Raw genomic sequence first — 21,507 nt, forward strand, 5'->3', positions numbered from 1 at the left:
CACTGGTTCTATGAACCTTCTTCGAACAAACAAGCTTGTTTTGTATGATTTCATGTTTGTTTTAAGTAGCTACACTTTTCTGGAAATGGGTCAAGGAAACAAAACAGGAAAAACAAAAAACTCAGACAGCTTAAAAACCATCAAAGACAGGGAAGTGTGTGCCAAAGCATCTGGAGAGCCATGGGCATGTTGAACACAGAATATCCATTCCCCTGTTCCATGACTTCATAAGGTACTGCTTCTTGACAATACTCAAAACATTTCAACTGATGTACTGTATATTCCACGAAATGCTTGTTATTTATTTGTAAGTATTTATTATTTATTTATTTATTTGGTTTGTGGTTTTGAATGCATATTTATGCATACATATTATACTCTATGCTTCTGAGCCTCATGTGAAGGCTGTATTGTTACTCAATCTTAGCTAAAATATACTTCTCTGTCCTGAACCTGTCTCGACTCTTTTTTTTTTTTTTTTTAAAGCTTTTAGTACTTAAAATCAGACTGATTGTGTAGCTCCATCACTAGGTAGGAATGAGCCAGTAGAGGGTGCCACAATCAGTGAAGTTGTGTGATTTTGAAAAGTTTATTCATTGTCACCACTGCAGCTCTGTACTTACAGCTTTCTTTACCCCCTGAAGGCCTACTCGGAGTAACCCTTGAAGCTGTTTTCTGAACTGAGATGTTTCTTTCATATTTGGGGCCTGTTTATAAAACAAAATGACTGGGTTTGCATCAGAGGTTAGTGAGGGTCAGTGAGGGTAGTCTGCCTGTGCAGCTACCCTTGGAAAAAAAACAAAACTGTTGTAATCAAATGTCTTATTTTCTCAAATATACAGAGGTATCAAATTATTAATGAGACCACATGAAGCAGATTTATGCATTTTTCTTTAAATTCTACGCCCTAATAACATCTATAATATTAGTCGTATAGTAGTTTAAATCAAACAGTCCAGATGTAATTGAAGTGCAGACTTGCAGCTTTAATGCAAATATTTCGCATTAAAGGTTTTGGAATTGCAACCATTTTTCTACAAACGTCCTCATTTTCAGAGTCTCAGACATAGTTTTGATGTCCAGATGAGGCGTGTTCTCATGTTATTTCATGACAAATGTTTCAAGCAAGAGATGTGGAGCTGATACCAAGTGCTGAAATTGAAATTGGAGACTGTTCAGTGGAACTGGCAATGTGAGCTCCAAAAATGAATGTGTACTAAAATATGGGAAGAGAAAAGTATGAAGAAGATAAGGAACAGCTTAGCATGTCTGCTAATTGAACCTGGTCTCTGGTGTTGATGATGTGACTGCTGACAGGAGTAGAAGGATGATTTGTGAAGTGTGCAGCACTGTGCTCTGCTCAGATTCAGCTAAATACTCCATAATTGATAGGTGCTAATGAATAATGACCCAAAGCAAACTGCAAAAGCAACCCAAGAGTTTGATTTCAATGCAAAAGAGCATGCTTTGGAGTTTGGTAAGACAAAACTGATGACAAAGAGACAAGCAAGCAAGCAACTGAAGGTGGCTGCAGCAGAGGACTTAGAGGGAGGACACGCAGCATTCGGTGATGTCCATGAGTTGTAGACTTCAGGACTTCATTGACTGCAAACAATTTTCATCAAGTACTAAAAATAGTCCTTATGTTTAAAGTTATATTAGTTTGTTCAATTACTTTTGTCAAAGCAAAATATTTGTAGAGCCTCAAAATTAAAGCTAAAAATCGGCACTTCAGTCATATTTTAATTGAAATGAAATGCTTTAAATTTCTTTGTACTTACAACATTAGCCTGCCAAGTTAGCACCTCATATTTATTGTTAGCGCCAAATCACAACAACAATCACCTTAAGGTGCTTTACATTGTAGGGTAAAGACCCTACAATAATAGGACCCCCCTTTTAAGCACTTGGGGACAGTGGGAAGGAAAAACTCCCATCAAACAGGAAGAAACCTCAGGCACAACAAGGCTCGGGAGGGGCAGCCATCCACCACAACTGGTTGAGGGTGAGGGGAGGGAAACGGGACAAAGACACAGTGTGGAAGAGAGCCAGATTAATATTAAATGCAGAGAGGTGTATCCACAGAGAGGGTGAAGAAGAACACTCAGTGGGCCCCATGACCCACCCAATCCTCCAGTGTAACTACAGGATTATTCAATGTCACCTTATATTTATCAAAAAGGAAAGGTTAAAGTCTGATCTTAAAAGTAGAGTGGGTGTCTATCTCCTGAATCCAAACTGGGAGCCGGTTTCCACAGAAGAGGGACCTGAAAGCTGAAGACTCTGCCTCCCATTCTACTTTTTACTGGAAACCACAGTAAGCCCGCAGTCTGAAACTAAAGGACTCTATTAGGTTGACACAGTACTATAAGGTCTTTAAAGGGCCTGATTATTTAAGAGCTTGTATGTGAGGAGAATTATTTAAAATTTGATTCTGGATTTAAAAAGGAAGCCAGTGAAGAGAAACCAATATGGGAGAAATACCTTTGTCACCAGTTGTTTCATTTAGTATATGAATTCTTGCATTACGGCCAAAAACACAAGTTTCATAAGATCAAAGTGACTCCATCAGTTAAATTACTTTGTAACGCAATCCTCATTAAATAGTGTTTTCAGGTACATTATATTATACCCTGCATAAAACTCAAATCAAAGCAGAGCTACCCACTGTGGCCACCACCTGTGACAAGGGAGCAGACAAAAGTAGCTTTATTATATAATTTAGAATCATAACGATATCATCATATTCATTTAGCCACAGATTGAAATAAACTGTCAGTACGCTCAGAGTATAACAGGTGAGGGATGTCCTCCAGGGTTAAAATTTTTATTGCCATCATACAAAACACATAAAACATACAAAACTTGTTACATTAAAAAAAATTCAAGTTTTTTAGAAAGCCTCAGGGAAATGCTTGGCTTTAGATGCCTTTGGGCAAGTCCTTGTCTCAAAAGAAACCATCAGTATCTCCTCTGTCGTGGTGAGAAGATGGTGTTGGGGTTGCTGTCCCGTTCCCTCTCCTTCTCCCGCTCCCTCTGGCTGTTTGGAGAAAGGGCTTCCTCCAGCTTCTTGTCACTCTTGAAGAGATCTCTTCCTGTGCGCATGATATGCTCCTCAATCTTGCGGTGGCGCTTCATGTCTGACAATACTTTGTCCAGCCGAGCTTCCCTTTTAACAGAGGAGCGGGCAGAAGATCCTGGGAGACAACAGGCAAAAATCATTATTAAATAAAAGACAAAAAAGTCCAGATTATAAAGAGACAACACAAATAATTGATTGTGACATACCAGGAGTCCTGCGCCGGCTTAGGAAAGCATTTTTTGGAGTGGTTTGCATTTTCTCCTCATCAAAGTCAAACTCAGTTGGAGTTGGAGGCCTGAAAAAACAAAACGAAACATGACCAACCAAAAGCACTCGAACCAAACTCCTTAATCCTGAAATGACCAAAAAGAAAAGCAACACTGACTTGCGTTCCCTCTCCTGCCTCTCCCGTTCCTTGGCTGCCTCCTCCTCTTCGTCTCTTTCGGGCGAAGAGGTCTGTTCAGGCGTGGGGGGCCTTCTAGGAAGGGGCACAAAGTTCAATTCCAGCATATCTCCTTTAGCGAGGAGCTCATAGAGTCTTTTGATCTCTGCGGGAGGAGGCATCCAGTTTTTGGGGTCCTCCATTTCCTCGTCGCTGTACGGAAGCTCCCAGTCACCGTCCGCCTCTTCGGCTTTCTGTTTTCCATCTTCAGCCTCCACCCCTGCGTCTGCCTGAGATTCATCCTGCTGCGCCTCTCCTCCCACTGCATCTGTGTTCCCATCTGAGAAAAAAAACGTACACAGTCAGTTTAAAATCTCTTTTCAAAACAATAATAAAGCGACATTTTATTGTGGATTAACCCTATACTGGGCTTTGATGTAGCTCCCCGCCTTCAATTTAGAGCTACATGCTTTTGTTCTGATTGGCTGCCCCTCAGAGGGTCTGAACTGCAGGTCCGTGTTGACGATGTGTGAGGCAACCACATAAGGAATACTGGCTTCCACTGACAGATCCATGTGTAGATTGTAGGCTGGACTTTTGAAGGGGATTACTTGTACATACACTGACCTCAATATGTGAAGGTTTAGCCATGTTTAATAGGAGCAATCAGCACTGCAAAAAGTACTGTATGTATGACAGAAAGCAATACACATAATAGGTCCAATTTAAACATCTTTCAGACACACTGCTTTGACTTCTCTGTGACAAGCTCTACGTAGGGACGGACTGATATGTCAACAGAACATCAACATCACACCCACTGATGGGCATCGGGGTGCAAATAGCAAAACTATTTGAAAATCAGTGGTGACATTTATTGATAGCAGGAGCTAACATTTCTCTCGTGTGTAATATATTCTCTGCAGCAAGTGATACAAAAGCCAAAAGACTTGAAGTGATCAAGTACATCAGGGCACAGAACAACACAGACTTTTCTAATGAAGGCTGGATCAGTTACTGAGCAATAGTGGCTTTACTGAATAGTTTCATAGAAACCATTTTTTAACTTATATATATATATATTTTTTAAATTAAAAGACCTCCAACTTTCTTAAAGTTCACAATTGGATTGATTCTAATATTAATATTTTGTATTGATTTTTTGTTTTCTTTAATAGATGGTTTTTGCATTTTATTGCTGTCTTTTAACCCTGAAAAACAGTTTGGATGACTAGGTTTTTTTGTTAAGTGCTCTAGATTGGATAATCTAGGTATAATGACGCAGGGTCATAAAGATACTTGATTTCTGTATTTTAAATATACATTTAAATATACATCCCCCATCATAAATCCAGTTGACTGCAGTCTATATAGCAATATAAGCAAATATTACAGTTAAAAACAGAAACATCAGCTTATATCTAGTCCCAGCAGTCTGTTTGCTTTTTCTTTTTAACTTACATACAAAGAACTGGCGCAGGGTGTACCACACTAATGCCAACTCCAGCACCACACCCACACCAGACCCTGGGTGAATAAGCATTTAAGAAAATGGGCGGATATTTGTCCTTGCTGATACTTCAGACTCACACTAGTTACCTGTACAGGACATGCTTGTCCACACTGAAGACTTTTACCCTGATAATGAAACTTCCTGTCTACTGTGCGTCCTTTCACTACACCTGCCCATGCATGTATCTTTACGCGTGTACTGTACCTGTATCCTCCTTGGCTGTTGCGTCGTCCTCCTCTGCCATCTCCGTATCCGGTTGCTTCGTGCTGTCCTCGTCCTCTTTGCCCTCTGCAGCTTCCTCTGAGTCCTTCATGTTCAGAACCTCTATGCCCTCTTTCAGTGAGGTGTCTGTGGCCTCAGCTTGCATGCTTCCTGCTGGTGAAGTTTCTCGCAACAGATCTGCTGAACAGAAGCCTGCCATTTAGATCTAGAAAACATTTTAGTGCAGCTGAAACTAACTTCGGGTATACACAACTGTGTAGATTAAGAGGATTTTTTAGAGGCTATAACTTTTAGCCGTAGCTGTTTACTTTTGTTAAAGGATAAGTGAACGTACAGTCAACTAAAACAAGCGGCTAGCTAACGTCAGGCCTAACCGCCAGCTATTTCTTAAACAGTAGTTAATCTGCTAATAACATACGTGCCTTAAATCGTCATTAACGGCTTCTTCCGGATCGGTGCTGCTGTGAAAGCGATTAAAACGTTGAGTCAAATACTTTTCCAGTAAAAACTCCCCATGAGAGTCACTAAGTATAACAAACGCTTATGCACAGACGTAAACATTGCGCCATTTTGGCTGTAGGGATCTGCCTGAGCCTCTGCACTGCCGGGGCGGGGGAGCTTCACCTCATCGCTGATACAACGTCATGTGGATAATCCACACTCACTGCGAGCGGACACTCCAGCAGTAGAGGGGAATGGTTTGGAGATCTACGCTCGACGCGACTTCCTGCACACTGCGCAAGCGCGAGCAGGTCTCCGGGCAGACAGAGCGAAATTTGTATTAGCTTCCTTTGCTTTTCTGTTCATGTTGTTCTTGTTGTTTTTAAAACGTACGTATATGTACGTTTGTGTAGCGTAAACCTGACAAATGTAATCAGAAAAGCCACAAATCACATTAATATGGACGCATGACGTAAAACAGGCGCCAGTATTTGTGCGAGTTCTGATTGGTTCAAAAAAAAAATTCTGATTGGTTTACGGCCGCTTCCGGTTTCTGCGCTCTGCATTTGAAAAAGTGTTCGGTTAGTCGCTCAAGTTTTTAAGGGACGCGGTCGCCATTGTTAAAACCAAGCGTCCGAAATGTTGCTGGAAGGAAAATTTAGGGCATAACAAAGGTGTGGCTTGTCTCAGACATTCTCAAATAATATCGGTAAGCATATAGCAGGCTTTGGCTTTGTGACTATTATTAGCCAGTCGAGAAGCATCCGTTCTTTGGAGAAGTTATGACTGAGCTATCCAGCTTTAGCTTGTTATTAGCCGAGAGAGGCTTTCGTCAGTAAGGAAACACAGCTTATCAGGAGAGGTTTCATTTGAATGCCATGCGTTTTAATGCAGTGCTGTTATACACAAACTGTCATTTTCAAGCACGTTCGTGGCTAACTAGTTAGCTTATTATTAAACTTTATTCGGGCCTTTCTTTTTGGAAGCGCAATAATGGCGACGCGTGTGGCGGTATCAGATGGAGGAAACAAGAAGACATCCAGGGTCCGCGTAGCTGTTCGTCTGCGACCGTATATGAACAAAGAAGATGAGAAAAGCGAGGGACCGTGTGTAAGAGGCCTGGACTCTCAAAACCTGGAGATAATCAACTGGAGGAACGCCACAGAAACTGTTAAATACCAGTCAGTGCCTTCCTAATAATCTGTTATGTATATATGCATATCGGTAAAGATTTCAGTGATTGTCTAGCTTTAAATATTAAGAGAGCTGTGGTTGTTGTTATTGTTTTTAGCTTCGACGTTTTTCATGGTGAACAAACGACGCAGCAAGAAGTTTTCCTCTCATCAGTGAAGCCCATTCTGCCGCACATCTTTAACGGACAGAATGCCAGTGTGTTTGCTTATGGGCCAACAGGAGCTGGTATGTTGAAGCACAGTCTACAGGGTTTCAAGAAACGTGTATATTAGCTGTGCACATGCATTTATAAATTAAGCTGTTAAGACTTGTGAGAGGTCACAATGATTTTGTTTATAGATATTTTGGCTCCTCAAAGACACCCTTTTCTAACTCTAGGCTTTTGCATCCTCTTTCACAGGTAAGACCCACACCATGCTGGGGAGTTCAGAGCAGCCAGGTGTGATTCCCCGAGCTGTTCGTGAGGTCTTCAAGCTGGTGAAAGCCAAGGATGCGAGTGATGGATGGGACTATAGCATTGACATGTCGTATTTGGAAATTTACAATGAGAAGGTATGAATGGTTTAAGTAGAAAGAGCGTACGGTTATTTCTGGCTTTCTGTTCATGATTAAGCAAAGTAATGCAGCTGGTGGTCATTCAAGTTGAGGTGTTAGAAAACATTGTCTTTGCTCTTAAGAAGTGTGTTTCTGCATTATAGAGAGCTGGGGGGGGATTTGTGGTGGTTGTGTTCCTTTTTTTTTTTTTTTTTTCTAGATTTAAATGGATCAAATGAACCTTTGGTATTTACTTGTTCCAAAGGTTGTAAAATAGTTTCAAATGTCTCTAAACAGCTCAGGTATTGAATCTTGGTTACCTTAATTGACAGAACTCTATGAAATTCCCTGTTATATCACCTTAGGAAGCGAAACTCTGTTGTATAAAACAGAAAATCATTATAGTGTGGTCAATCTTTTTTTTCAGCCCTGATTAAAACCCTGTATTGAAAATAAAATTGCCTTTATGTTCATTTTAAAAGTGGAAATATTTCCGTTTCCAATGGACACTTCTCTAGAAATGTTATTAATACCCTTAGAAGATTTTATGTTGACCAAAAGCTGACTCCCTTAATTCGGCAAATTTAAGCCAACAGTATTATTATGCAGATGGTGTATTCCAAACTAAGATGTTTTGGCACGTGCAGGGTAGCCTTGGCCCCACCCAGCAGAGCTGTATGTGACAATGCAGATATCTGATGCAGTCGGATAGGATGTTAGCCAGCCTTTAACCTGCCAGCTCTCTAATAAAAACTCAGTGCATTGTCAGATTGGACAGCTCTTACCTGCTGTATTCATGCAGTTCCCTTTTGTAGACACCATCATACATCATACACATGTCGTAGTATGAAGCCTTTTGAAGCAGATTTATTTCCTGTTGCGCTACCTGTCAAAATGAACAAATGTGGAAAATATTTGAATCGGTTGACTTAAAATTCATGTGTGAAAACATTTTCAGCCTACCCTTTCAGTTTCAGGTCACTGGCCCTCAGCATGATTTAATAAAACAAGGGGGCGCGCACAGCTTTTTAGCCTCCAGTCTTCTTGAATTTACTGAAAAACCTTCTAACTACATTTTCCACTGCATGGCCTCTGAACCTTTTAAATGTACCTTTTTTCTTTTAGTGTGCATCATTCATCAATTACCGCTTTCTTATTCTTGTTGTTCTGGTCCTTTCTCAGGTGCTTGATCTTCTGTCGCCAAACTCCCAGGATTTACCCATCAGAGAGGACAAAGACAAGAACATCCTTATCCCTGGCCTGACACACATGAACATTAGCAAATTCGCAGATTTTGACAAACACTTTGTCCCTGCGACGCTCAACCGTACTACAGCTTCTACTAAGCTAAACCAGCGTTCCAGCCGCAGCCACGCTATCCTTCTCATTAAGGTTTGATGATCTTGGTGTAGTTTATTGAACTGTTTTATTTGTTAGTGTCAAATGGACAGCCAGACAGCATCTTAAGCAGGTCGTGGTCTCTGAGCAGTAGGCCAGGATTTGGTAGCTGGTGCTGAAATCAATTCTCTCTTGCAACAGTCCCACTAGCAACTTCTGTGCTTCCTGGGATTACTATGGGAGAGAAACACAAACCATTATCTGCTGTCCTTTTTCTTCATTTATTCTTTGTTTTTTCCCTTTGTTGTCATGTTTTCATAAAATGTAATCCTCGTATTTTTTTTTTTTTTTCTCCTTTCACCCCATGACTCTTCACCACCTCCTCGTTTTTCCTGCCTGACTTCTGTGTCGCTGCTGCTTTTCCATTCTTAATCTCTGCAATGATACAGGTTGTACGGACTCAGCAGCAACTTCCCCACAGACAACAGACAGGCAAACTGTACTTGGTCGATTTGGCTGGCTCAGAGGACAACCGCCGCACCGGCAACCAGGGCATCCGCCTGAAGGAGAGTGGTGCCATCAACCTGTCTCTCTTCACACTCAGCAAAGTTGTTGACTCTCTAAACTCGGGCACTTCGGTGCGCGTGCCGTACAGGGACAGTAAACTAACACGGCTTCTGCAGGACTCTCTGGGGGGCTCGGCACACTCCGTCATGATCACCAATATTGCACCAGAGTACAAATATTATTTTGACACCTTCAGTGCACTCAACTTTGCGGCCAAATCCAAGCTCATTGTGAACAAGCCCTTCACCCGCGAAACTGTGGCTGTGGTGCCAGGTGAGAAAAGCACTCACTTTTTTCAGTTAGGGGCCACTAGAGTATAAAAAGGCATTTTATTGGGAAACAGGAAGAGCCAAAGGCCAACAGGGGGCACCCATGTCACATCCGAGAGGATGGTGACTAACAGTAAACGGCTGTCTCTGGGTCAGATGGATGTTTGTCTTTTTTGTTTTTTGTAAAACTGGTGCTCCACTTGCATTTTTGCTGTTCTGATGTTGTCTTTCCTACTGCACTCTCTCTCAAAGATGTTCCTCATGTTTACCTGCTGCGGCTGGCTTTAATTCAAGCACTGCAATGCAGCTTTGACTGATGCTGTGCCATTTTTGTCTGAGTTGCTTTACACTCTAGAGAGCCCCCACAGACACCGTTGTTACACTGCACTGAATACTAAACTGTTAATTTTCCATCTGCCGTCGTCTCCAGTGAAGCGGTCCAGAGAGGAACGAGAGACAGGGGGGTCTGGCACTGAGCCACAGAAGAAGAAGCATAAAGAGGAGAAGAAATCCGAACACGATGCCTCACCCTCTACACGTAACCACAGGTTATAGACCACACAGACTGATTATTTGTTTGGTTTATATTATGATGTCTGACTGACGTGAAAGGCTTTGTGACGGAGAAAGATGCTGTTGTGTGTAGGTCTGTCTGGAATCCTGTAAACATGACTTTTTGATACCTGACTTGTTTCAAATCGTACTGTCTGCCCTGTTTTTCAGCCTCTTTGTCTAATATGATTTGTTTGTCTGCCCCTTTAGTTCATCAGACCAGTCACTGATGGATAGACTAATAGCTTTGGAGAAGAGAACGATGAGCTCCCAGGACAAAGAGAGACTGGCCATGCTTAAAGAGATCAAGGTGAAAATGCACATCTAGTTTGTCCACATGGCTGACTTGAAGAATGCTCTGTTTAGTTTAGAGTTGCTCTAAGCAGTGGTATCGAGAGGACAGTGAGACAGCATCTTAAGCAGGTCGTGGTCTCTGAACAGTAGGCCAGGATTTGGTAGCTGGTGCTGAAACTAATTCTCTCTTGCAACAGTCCCACTAGCAACACCTGGGCTTTGTGGGATTACTATGGGAGAGATACAAATCATCATCTGCTGTCCCTTTTTATAAATTGACATCTTCATGCATGCATACATGGAAATATCAAGTTGGAAAGGCTGTAACGTTGGCCGCCCTTTTCTGCCCAGTCAATATTTAATTGCTGTACTTGGTCTCTTTTGTTATGCTTCTTTGTTTTTGTTGTTGTTGTTGTTGTTTTGTGCAGGAGCTCAAAGAGAAGCAGAGGGAGCTTGAGAGCAAGGCCATGCTATTCAGTCAGTTGGCTGGAGAAAAGTCGATTACAGGACAAGAGCCCGACTTCGAGAACAAGACAACTGCCCTGCGGAGAAAACAGTCAGATGCCACAAAACCCAATAAACAGCAGGCTGTGGTCCAACCGCTGCAAGGTCTGTTAGAAATCCTAGAGCAGATGATCGTACTGTAACTAAGTGAATTTCCATAGATTGTTTGCCTCATGAAGAAATTACTACAGTGTTAAAGACTATAGAGGTATCACACACTGCTGACCTTGACTGAGGACTCACTAAATTCTTTATTTGAGTGCTTCACTAAAGATTAGTGACTCGCTAATTCTGTCATGTTGATTCACTGCGGCTATTTATGGGCTGCAATGTGATGCAAAAGCTCAATCTACAATACTGGAGCCAGAGAAGGTATCAAATGATGATGAGAGAGAATTATTTTTACAACCCTCAGCAACACTGAGAGTGAGCCAGAGAACCTTTCTTAGTGCCTCCTGCATGCATTTTTCTTTAAAATGGTTCAAGTGATAAAAATTTGACTTTAATTTTAAAATGCAGTTGTTGGTTTGTTTGTTTTTTATATGCAGTAAGAATATTTGTCTTAGATCCTGTCCTAATGCAATGTCTTCCTGTTGCCTGCCCCTCAGTGTCCCAGCGCCAGCCCCTTCAGCAGCTTCTTGTGGTCAAAAAGCAGTCTGTATGCATCAAGAAGAAAGAGGAGACGTATTCAGACCTGATTGAGGTCAGCAACTGAGCCTTGACTGTGCTGTGCTTAACTTGACACATCTGCAGAGTTGCAAGCATCAGATACAAGCTGACAACGTGCATTAGCTTCAATGTGTTTATCTGACTCGACAGATGCAGAAAGGGTCTCAAATTTGTTTGGTTAAAATTGCCTTCCTCTCCCAACCAGTGGAGAGACGTTCAGATTTAAAGTAGATTGCTTGTGTTGTCTGATAGCAAAAATGTTTTAACGGCTTGGTTGTATATCTGTGCATTTATATTTCTTTTCTTGTCCTATCAGTCACCAGGTGGTAAAGAGAACAACACAAAGAGTGCTTGGGAGTCCCAGCTTGACCAGTCGATGGTGGATCAGTCCAAGCAGAAAATCCTGCAAATTCTGAACACAGGCTGCCTCAAAGAGCTGAAAAGTCTGCAGCAGATCGGTGACAAGAAGGCGAAGCTCATTCTGGGCTGGAGGGAGATCCACGGTCACTTCGCAAAGGTTGGAAAACAAACCTTATTTACTGTGGCTTCTATAATATAAATACATGCACAGACTATATGATTGCTATTCTGCAGGTGGAAGACCTGATACAAGTTGAGGGGATGACGGAAAAGAGATTTTCCTCCTTCATGAAGGTAAGCTAGGTTCTTGCTGTCATTGTAAGTGGTTATCTTCTGCCACTCTGCTTTTTGGTGGGTTGCTTCAGGTTCTTAGAAGCACCTCTAAAACCCTCCAAAATAAAAGCATTCCCATCAGCTGATTTTGAGGTAGCAGGGGTTGACAAACCTGCTAAAACTTGAGTATGATCACTTTTAGCTTAGCAGCAGATGCTTTGATTGTAGTAATAAAGTATTACTGACAGTAAGGCTGTGCAACTAATGGAGTTTTACTGTGATTTACAATTCTGTCCTCATCAATTATTAAAATGGGATAATTTAGATGGAGATTATTGTACTGCATTCTGTTTCAGTGATTTTGCTTTAATTTTGCACGCTCCCTGTGGCGAGCTAGGTTAAATGGCAACTTCATTAGACTTTATTAATGTGTTAAACATTAAATAAAAATCAGGTTTGGTTACAAAAACACGTTTTCTGCTCCTAATATTAACCAAAATAAATATAATCCTTCCATAACTGAGCATCTGATTGATATTCTGCTTCTCTTGGTTTGTATTCATTGTTCTTTTCTTCTATTTGCAGGCAAACATCGTGAGTGCCATGGGGAAATGATTTTTTTCTTCTTTTTTAATACAAGTCATGTACATACTTTTTATCTGAAGCCACCCCATTTTTCTTTTTTTTTTTTTTTAAATGCTTGTTGTCATCGTGTTTATGTAATGTCTGCTGTGTCCAGCTGGTGGCGTGTCCTTTTTTAATAAACCTCCCATATCACGTTATTGGATGCTTGTGTATTTATTTGACGTCGGTAAATAAATGTTATGGTCACCTTCGCCTGAGCTCCAGTGTCTCCTACCCTGATCTATGCGAGCTGACGCTCCACCGCCGTATCACGGTTTCTTTGTGTGAACACATAATTAGGCTAATTAGCATCGCACAGACAGCAGGTCACAGTTTAACACCGGCGGTAGGTGGATGCTATAAACCACCGCCCCCTACAGCACATCTCTCACACACACACCTTTTCTCTTCCTCCACAGCACGTACTCTGGTTGATTTCACTTTTCGTTACACGCACACACACCCCTCCTCTCTGAACCACCCTGATATCCAGGAGACTCCATCCATCCCAGCTCACTGCGCTGGCGCAAGGCTACACCAGCCCCACCGCTTTCTGTTTTTTCCCTCCCTCAGCTTTCACTGGACATAAATCATATGATCGGGCTTTTAAACGGAGCACGTCTAGAAACCCTCTGCGCTCTGGAGATGTTTGGTCACGTCTGACAGTTTTGTGTTTTTTTTCCCCACCTGGGAGTGAGGTTACCACGATGCACAATCCAGCGACGTGATGACGACGAGGCAAGCGCTGGATTAAAAAAGAAAGGGACGGAAACAAAGGTCAGTTTGATTAGTTTTCCCTTTGATGGATTGATGGGTGCGAGATACACAAATGGCTGTTTATGTATTCCAGTCATTTCCTGTGAATCCAGTGCATGTGTTTTTCCTGCTTATCGGTGCAGTTTAGCAGCGCACATCCACTGAATCCAACCCATCAGCGGCAGGCTAATTAACGAGCAGCCTCCCTCCCTGTTGGCCTCTATCCGAGTTTTCTCCCCCCTTTGTCCTCAGCCTTTTTACCGCTGTGTCCTCTAGCTATTGTTCTGCGTCCGGCAAAACCGGCCACCATATGTCGGTGAGCGGTTGTGTACACACGGTGAAATAAAGCTATGTACACACCTGCACGGAGACCGAGGCAGGAAAGCCGTCTCCATCTGCCATACCTGTTTTTTTCTGCTGCTCCTTTTTGTTGACCTGCTTTTTGTTACCTGAGAAAGCGAGTCTTGGAGGCCTTATTTACAGTTGTGTTTTGCTCATCCATCCCTCAGCAGCTGTGAGCAGTGATCAAACGTGAGATGTCATCTGACGTTCAAAAGGGGATTATAAAGAGGCTTATGGGTGATATTGAGCCCACATCCACTCTGAAATCTGCTGAAACGGGATGTGTTTATGGGCTGTATGAAAACTGCTAGTTAGAAATCCCCTGCCAGCCATATAAATATTTCATTTCAGGGAGGCAGCGCTGCTCCCCAGCATCTGCAAACTGATTCAAACAAGTAGAGTTTTACTAAATAAACTGTAGGCAAACAACCCAACCATGAAGGCACCGTTTAATCTCTTTTAGGTCATTTGTGGCTCATTTGATACTATGCCCTACTTTCCTATAGCTGCTTTCTGTTGGGTTGAGACTGTGACCAAGAACTCAACATCTATAGACTTGCTATTATTTTGCTGTCCTCCAATAGCAAAAATTGGTCTAAATATTTGATTAAAAAATAGTTTAAATAGAAGAAAAGATTTATCTCTTGCTCCATCTGTCTGCCCTCTTCTCCACTGCAGTGATTTTTGCACAATCCCTAAGCAGATGGGAAGGAACAGTTTTTGTTTATGAATGTGTTTAAAACCACTTTCTGGCCCCAGGTGTAACTACAGACGTGCAGGACCGGACCACGAACACGGGCTTCTCTTTCTGTCAGCATGGCTGTGAACATGATGCCCGCCCCCGGCCTTTGGCCTGTGGAAGAACAACCATCGCTTCTGGACCAAGACGGCTCCCTGTCGAGCCAGGCCCCCGTCTCTGAGCTGTGCCTGCCAGTCAGAGGCGAAGAGCTCATCCACAGCTGCAGCAGCAGCCCGGCTGGCACCAGGCCTGCCCGCAGCAAATCCAAAGGAGAGCTCGTCATAGTCATCAACGAGAAGCTGAAGAACGGTGAGTGACTTGAGTTTGACCTCATAGCCAGGCAGCGGGTGGGGAGGGAGGCAGGGTCGGGCAGCTGCTTAGTCAGCTCGCTGGGGGAAAGTCAAATTCCTGCGCGTGGATGAACTCCCGGGAGAGCACGGGAGGCGTGCGAGCACTGGCGTTTTACCTCTTTGTCCTCTTCATCCTTCACACGCAGGTAACGGGATCCACTCAGTGTCCGAGGAGAAGAGCACCTCTCCAGTCGTCTCCTCTCCTCCGAGAAGGCAGCACTCCATCTCTTACCCTCATCACGGCAAGACCAGGAAGGGGAGCAGGGCGAGCTCCATCGGCTACACCGCCTTCTCGCCCAGGCCGTCGCTTTCTCGCCACTCCAGCATCGCCACCAACCCACCATTGGACCGCTCCAAAGTCAAAGACTACCTCCTCCTCTCCGTGCTGGCCTGCTTCTGCCCAGTCTGGCCCATCAACATTGTTGGATTTGTCTACTCCATCATGGTGAGAGCAGGATTTGTGTGTGTGTGTTTGGTTTTTGGAGTTTATTCTTTTTAATCACGCTGATGCTAACAGACGCTTTGATCTTCTCCCTCAGTCCAAGAACAGTCTGGAGCAGGGAAATCTGGACGGCGCCGTGCGTCTGGGACGCGTGGCCAAGATGCTCTCCATGGTCTCACTAGTAGGAGGGATGATCATTATCATCGCCTGCATTGTCAACCTGGCCAGTGAGTGTCCCAAATCTGACCTTTAAACCCCCCCTAACCTCTCCTTTTTAACCTCCTGTGTTGCTGAGCCGCTTCTTTCCTGCAAACTCTCCTCTCGTCTCGTGAATTACTGAAGGATGTGTCGCAGCTTCCACAACCTGCTGTTGTCACCGTTTATCCCATCATACTAGCATAATATATTCAGCTCTGTTGGCACAGTCTGACCTTAATCACTGATATTATTACTATCTGTGTTTGCACAGTAGAGCGCTAGCCCCAACGCCTGCACGTGGCTTTATACACTGCAGCACTTTAGCCTTTAGAAACCATGTCGCCGCTGCACAGAGATCAGAACATATTAAGCCCTCCCGAAGCAGACGCAGATCTACATTTTCTGACGTGTTCTTCCATGTTTGCACGGGTGGCCTACAGCTGTAACCGACCGCATGCCTCGGTTTTGCCGTGTGTGTATCTGTAGAGTGACGTGTGTAGTCCACTGTCTTGTTTTCACGCCTTGCCCTCTCTGCTTGTACAAAATGTGAAGCCTTGTTGATTCTGTACCACATGTATAACCACTGTATGCCCAGCTCGTGAGCTGCTGACCGGCTCGGGAGCTGGACAAATGTGCTTTTTATTGTACGTTTGCAAATAAAAAGGATTCTGATAACAGATCAGTGATTATTTCAGTGACTCGCAAAGAAAGGGACCAGCCTCTGTCTTATTTTTTGTTTTGCTGTTCTTCTACATTTAGACACGTGCAGTTTAGTCATTCTCAATCATGCCTTTTCACTTCAGATTACACTTATTTCTGCTTTATTTGTGAGCGTGCCCATTTGCAGCCTTGTGGGTCTTATTAAGCCAAGAGATGTGCTAATTAGCTCAATGACTGGAAGAACAACTGTAGACTCAACTTCAACTTGAGTTGAAGAGCGCTGGGATTTGGCAATCCTTGTTTTTTCTTCTTCTCTCATTATGTAACTGTCCTCTGTGGTCTGTGAAAGTTTATACATCCATATGAAGTTGCAGAATATAAAGCTCTGACTAATACGCTTCCTTTTCTTTTTTTAGTAAATGTGAAACCCTGAGTTTCATCCCAGGATGAAACCGGATAAGGCAACAGACCGTCTGGCCCCGCACCTGCACCACCATCTTTACCTGCCTAGTCATTACCTGGATGTGTGACAAATGTGCCCCACACCCCCTTGCCCCCCACCTCCCCGCGATATACAGCGCTTACTTATATTTCTGTAATCGATATAAATCCCCCTCCTGCCCCCCTGTTTTCTTTTCTTTTCTTCTTTGCTAATGGAAGAGAATAAAATATGCAAATGCTGCTACTCTAAATCTGGGGAGGGTGTGAGGGGAGGGGTCCATGGGACGTTAGATTGGAGAGAAGGGAACAGACAGACTTTAATCAGTCCCTTCGTATTCCGGCCAACACGTTTGGAATGATTTCCAACACAGAGACACTCGAACTCTTGAAGAGATCTCATCACAAGCCTCCAAACTGGTGGACTAGAGCGCAGCGGAGGGATCGCCTCTCAACTTCCCAACAAAAAATGACCTCTCTGGTTAAATCCCCCTCAAACGCACAGAGAGGCTCCGGGATTTTGTGTTGCGCACATGAACTCACACGCGCAGCAGAGAGGAAACCCTTTGAATCCCAGTTGTCCTCTTGTTTCAGACTGTCTCTTGCTCCGTGGCTCAAAATGACTCCATGATATCTTGTGTTTGAGCGTACGGGCCGACTAAAAGGAGGATGAAAGCGGGGCTTACCAAGCCGTGGGTGCTAAAACGGAAAAGGGGATTACGGAGGCACAGTCGACACAGCGAGGAGGAAATATGTGCCAAATAAAAGAATTTAGAGCAAGGGGATAAAAAAAAAAAGTTTCTTGCTTTGCAAAGACCTCACTTCTCACCAGTTGATGTGGAGGGAAGCATCGAGATGTGCTTTCGCTCTGTGCAACTATACTGTGTATCTGCTCGACACCTGCAACCACTGTGAGCTGGAGAAAGGAGGGAAAAAGTCACGCTGTAGTGATTAAAGCTTAAACAAAACAAAACACACAGACTTTACAGGGAAGTCAGTGATGCCGCACCATCTGTCTTTTGATAATCTTTGTAAGGGATTGATTTTGAAACTCTGGAAGTGCTGCGCCGCAGCGGAGCGGCAGCTGTAAGGCAGTGCGGGCATCACTATTTGGTTAACAAATTAAATAGCTTGTGATTGTTTAGTCAAAGATGCGGCTGTAGCCTCAGGTAGCCCGAGCTTTGAAAGCAGACAGATTGTTCTTATATTATACTTAAAAAAAAAAGAAAAAGAAATAAAATACCCTCCGTAGTTGATTCCCACCTGGATGAGTCAGCACCTTTTCGTTGTAGGTGTTTGTGAAACACTAGATCAGACATGGGTGGGGGCTCTGAAGTAGCAGTGTCGTAGCATTTTAGTGTGAAGAACATCATTTTAAAAGCCGGGTTTGTTATCGTTGTTCTAATATCTCCTGTGTATCCTTCGCTAACCTCTAATCTTTATCTACTTGTGGTTTTCACTGTGATTTAATCGATAAAGTGACTAAAAACTTTATTTTGCTGTGTCCCAGATTTTCCAATGCCGCGACTTCAAGGGTCTCATCATGAGTTCTGGCCCTGCAGATAGTTTTCTATCGAGACAACTGCGGCATATATATACAAACCATCCCCGCCCCCCTTTGTTAATAATGTAAATTTACTGATTGTAATCTACAGTTGATGTACTCTGCAGATATTGTGCTAATCCTCCAGTGGATATGAGTTACCTTTACGTAATTAAGATCTGATGTAGGCGCTGAAGCTGTTGGATACCCTCCAGACAGCCACTGTATTCCCACCAGGCTTCTATGATCTTTGTGGTTATTGGCATGTTCTGTTTTCTTTTTGTTTATTTATTGATTTTTTGTAATGTATGATGATGGAAGTTTCAAATTGCAAAGATAAGCTGACACTTGGAATATTATACTTCTGCAGCACATTTATAATAAAGACACAATGCATGTGACCTGTTTTCAGTGTTGCTTTGGAGGGATAAACAGCATCAGCGGCTGTGCAGAATAAAGGCGGCGTCAAAAGTGAGTGAAAGGAGAGCTAAGCCGTTAAGGAGAGACTGTGTTTTTGCATCAGTGGAGTTAAAAAAAAAGGGGAAAGGAGTGTAGTTGGGGTGGAGGGTGGGGGAAGCGTTGGTGTAGTCCTCAGTGCCGTGATGGCGTGTAAGCTGCTGGGATGGAGAGCGCCTGCTGTTGTCAGGCAGCAGAGTGCAAAGACAGCAGGAAGAGCAAAATGCTGAAGGCAGAGGCCTCGAGCCAGAAGGAAACACTGCACTGCATGACCGCCAGTAGAGCGAACATAAGCCTCAGATGACTTCAATGAAATCAAAGCAAAAAATTTCCTTCATTATTTCCTCCTGAGGTTTGTTTTTTTAACACTCTTTAAGAAGTGGTTACTAGCTTTCTTCTTCAAAAATCATTCATGAACAAGAACAGCAACTGGGCCAGTGTCTTGAAATATTAAGACAGTATGCTGCTCTTTTTTAGCTCCAGATTTTTGGTTCTCATTAGCTTTGCATGACTCAGAGTTCAGGCACTGCTCTGCTTTCAGCTGCTCTCACTTTAAGGGCCACCCTTCCTTCATGTCAAGTTTCTTCTGATGGACTGCCCCATGCAAACAGAGGCAGCTGGATGGTGCTGCTGTGCTCAGAGACAGAGTTGTGTGCCTGAGATGAATGTATTGAGGATATCTGCTCTCTGTGTAGCAGGGTGGTAATGACTTGTTGGACTAAATCGAGTCTAGAGGAGCCTGAAGTCTGAGCTTTTGGCTCGCGGGGATTGCTTACGCATTCGCTGATCTCATTATGTGAAACTTTGGCCATATTTAATATGAGCATCCAAAAGTAGGAATTGCTTTATAGCTCCTCTTCTGTAACACAGTCCAATTTTAGGGTGAAGTGCAGTTCAAAAGTCTTGAGACATCCTTAATTTATTTATATGTTGCTAGAAAAATGGGAACTAGGCGTAGCAATTCATAGAAACATGCACACATGAATGAAAATACAGTATATAAATATAAATACAGTACAAAACAAATAGTCTATGATTCTAACAAGCTTGAAAGTGAATATTTGGTAATGACAGCCTTTATTCTTCAACACAGTCTGAACTCTCTTAGCTTTGTTATCATTTCTTTAAGTCATCTTCAGGAATAGTTCTCCAGGCTTCTTGAAGGACATTCAAAGCTCTTCTTTGGATGTTGGCTGTCTTTTGCTCTGTTGAAGTCCAGGCTCATCTATCCAGGTATGCTTTTACTGCATTGGAAGTGTGTTTATGATCATTGTTATGCTTAAAAACGAAGCTTTTGCCAATCTTATTATACAAAATACAAGGCAAGCTCACCAACAACACTGGCTGAAATGTAGCTCCAAACCAAGGCAGAACCTCCACCATGTTTTACGGAGGACTGTAGACACGTCATGTTGTACCTCTTTCCTGACCTCTCTAAGCAATACTGACTTGTCCGTGATTTCCGGTGCAATTCTTGTACACTCGGGTATACTTCAGCCTTTTCTCCCCGTTTCCCTTCCATAAGAAAGGCTTATTGACAGCCACTCTTCCACTGAGATCTGATGAAGCTTCATTAAACAGTATATGGATCAACTAAAGGGCAAGATGCATCTCTCAGGTCCCGTATCAAGTATTTGCTCTTGGTACGGGACCTACATACAACATACAAGAGAATTAGGATTAGGATTTTTCCCTTAAGAACATGACTTTCAGATACTGTTCATCTGCTGTAGACAGTTTTGTAGACAGGCCAGGGCTGTCTGTAGACAGCTGCTGCTCCTTCTTTTGTCCTCCACTTGTCCAGTTTCCTCAAGTTTTTTAAGGACACACTGTACACACGTTTGCCAGGTTTTCAGCCAACAGCTCCTTGGAATCACCTTGTTGGGGCAAAAAGTATAATTTTATTTTTGTGAAACCGTGTTAACCTTGGAATTTTTCATAGATTCAGCCAATGAAGTTGGAACAAACAATGTGTTTTTGTGACAAGCTTTTTAAAACAGGTTCTTCTAATTTGTCTGTTATGTGTAGACACAACACTGGTTCATCCCTTGAGTAAGCCTCCTTTATTATTCCTGACTGATTAATAGGTCAGCATTAAGCGTTTAACTGACATTTCTAATTGCATTAAGTCATTTGGTAAGGAGTGAGACTTTAAAGTCAGAAAAACACCCCCAAAGCTCTCAGTGCTGCTGAGTACATTTATACTGGTTAGAAATGTAGCAGGTGCTAGCATGGTAACAACTGGTAAATAAATTAGCACTAAACATTTACTTGAAACCAGTGGTGATGTCATCAGTTTAAACCAAAATTCCCTGCATTTATTTTCCCATCTTACTTCTAATCTGGAACATGAGCTGCTTTAGAGAAAAAGTTCTGACAGCCACAGTGTCCTGCTGTGTGCTGCAGGTCACTGAACAAATTGTGCTTCAGTTCTGGTGAGTGAAATTATTTGATCTTAGTCTGTTACTTACTGTAGCACCAATTAAACTAGCACCGGTTAGCCGATCTGCGTGGCTATGCGTTGCATTTGAAACTCTTTAAAGAGTCCAAAGAAAAATGCTGATGTGTTTCATTGATATACTGCAGCAGAATTCCTTCATAATTTTGTAAAAAAAAATCATCAGGATCAACCAATAAATCCAGGTGTAGTACAGAATGTAGTACCCTAACAGTTTGATTGGTGTAACATCTCCGAAGATTTGTGTCCCACCCACTAATTTGAAAGTAATCCACGCACAAAACACTAAAACCTACATTTGTTGTGT

At 42.8% G+C, this 21,507-nt stretch overlaps 3 protein-coding genes across 3 annotated transcripts; 2 read left to right on the plus strand and 1 right to left on the minus strand.

The window, feature by feature from the left end:
• Positions 1-2,813: 2,813 nt before the first annotated feature.
• On the minus strand, positions 2,814-5,774 carry pagr1 (PAXIP1 associated glutamate-rich protein 1). Its single transcript, XM_085360694.1, has 5 exons — positions 5,622-5,774; positions 5,182-5,376; positions 3,468-3,804; positions 3,289-3,377; positions 2,814-3,197 (listed from the first exon to the last, which is right to left on the minus strand). Exons 2-5 carry the CDS (start codon positions 5,342-5,344, stop codon positions 2,962-2,964), a joined length of 825 nt encoding a protein of 274 aa, XP_085216820.1. The 5' UTR covers positions 5,345-5,376; positions 5,622-5,774; the 3' UTR covers positions 2,814-2,961.
• Positions 5,775-6,633: 859 nt separating this feature from the next.
• Positions 6,634-12,809, plus strand: kif22 (kinesin family member 22). Its single transcript, XM_085360695.1, has 12 exons — positions 6,634-6,821; positions 6,932-7,059; positions 7,235-7,386; positions 8,551-8,760; positions 9,156-9,546; positions 9,973-10,090; positions 10,305-10,404; positions 10,817-10,997; positions 11,501-11,595; positions 11,878-12,078; positions 12,156-12,215; positions 12,780-12,809. Exons 1-12 carry the CDS (start codon positions 6,634-6,636, stop codon positions 12,807-12,809), a joined length of 1,854 nt encoding a protein of 617 aa, XP_085216821.1.
• Positions 12,810-14,732: 1,923 nt separating this feature from the next.
• prrt2 (proline-rich transmembrane protein 2) lies at positions 14,733-15,700 on the plus strand. Its single transcript, XM_085360696.1, has 3 exons — positions 14,733-14,964; positions 15,152-15,450; positions 15,545-15,700. Exons 1-3 carry the CDS (start codon positions 14,733-14,735, stop codon positions 15,698-15,700), a joined length of 687 nt encoding a protein of 228 aa, XP_085216822.1.
• Positions 15,701-21,507: the final 5,807 nt, after the last annotated feature.

This window comes from Diplotaxodon limnothrissa, linkage group LG8, assembly GCF_057381915.1.
Source record: "Diplotaxodon limnothrissa isolate DT_005_m linkage group LG8, D_limnothrissa_male_GT1.1, whole genome shotgun sequence".
NCBI lineage: Eukaryota > Metazoa > Chordata > Actinopteri > Cichliformes > Cichlidae > Diplotaxodon > Diplotaxodon limnothrissa.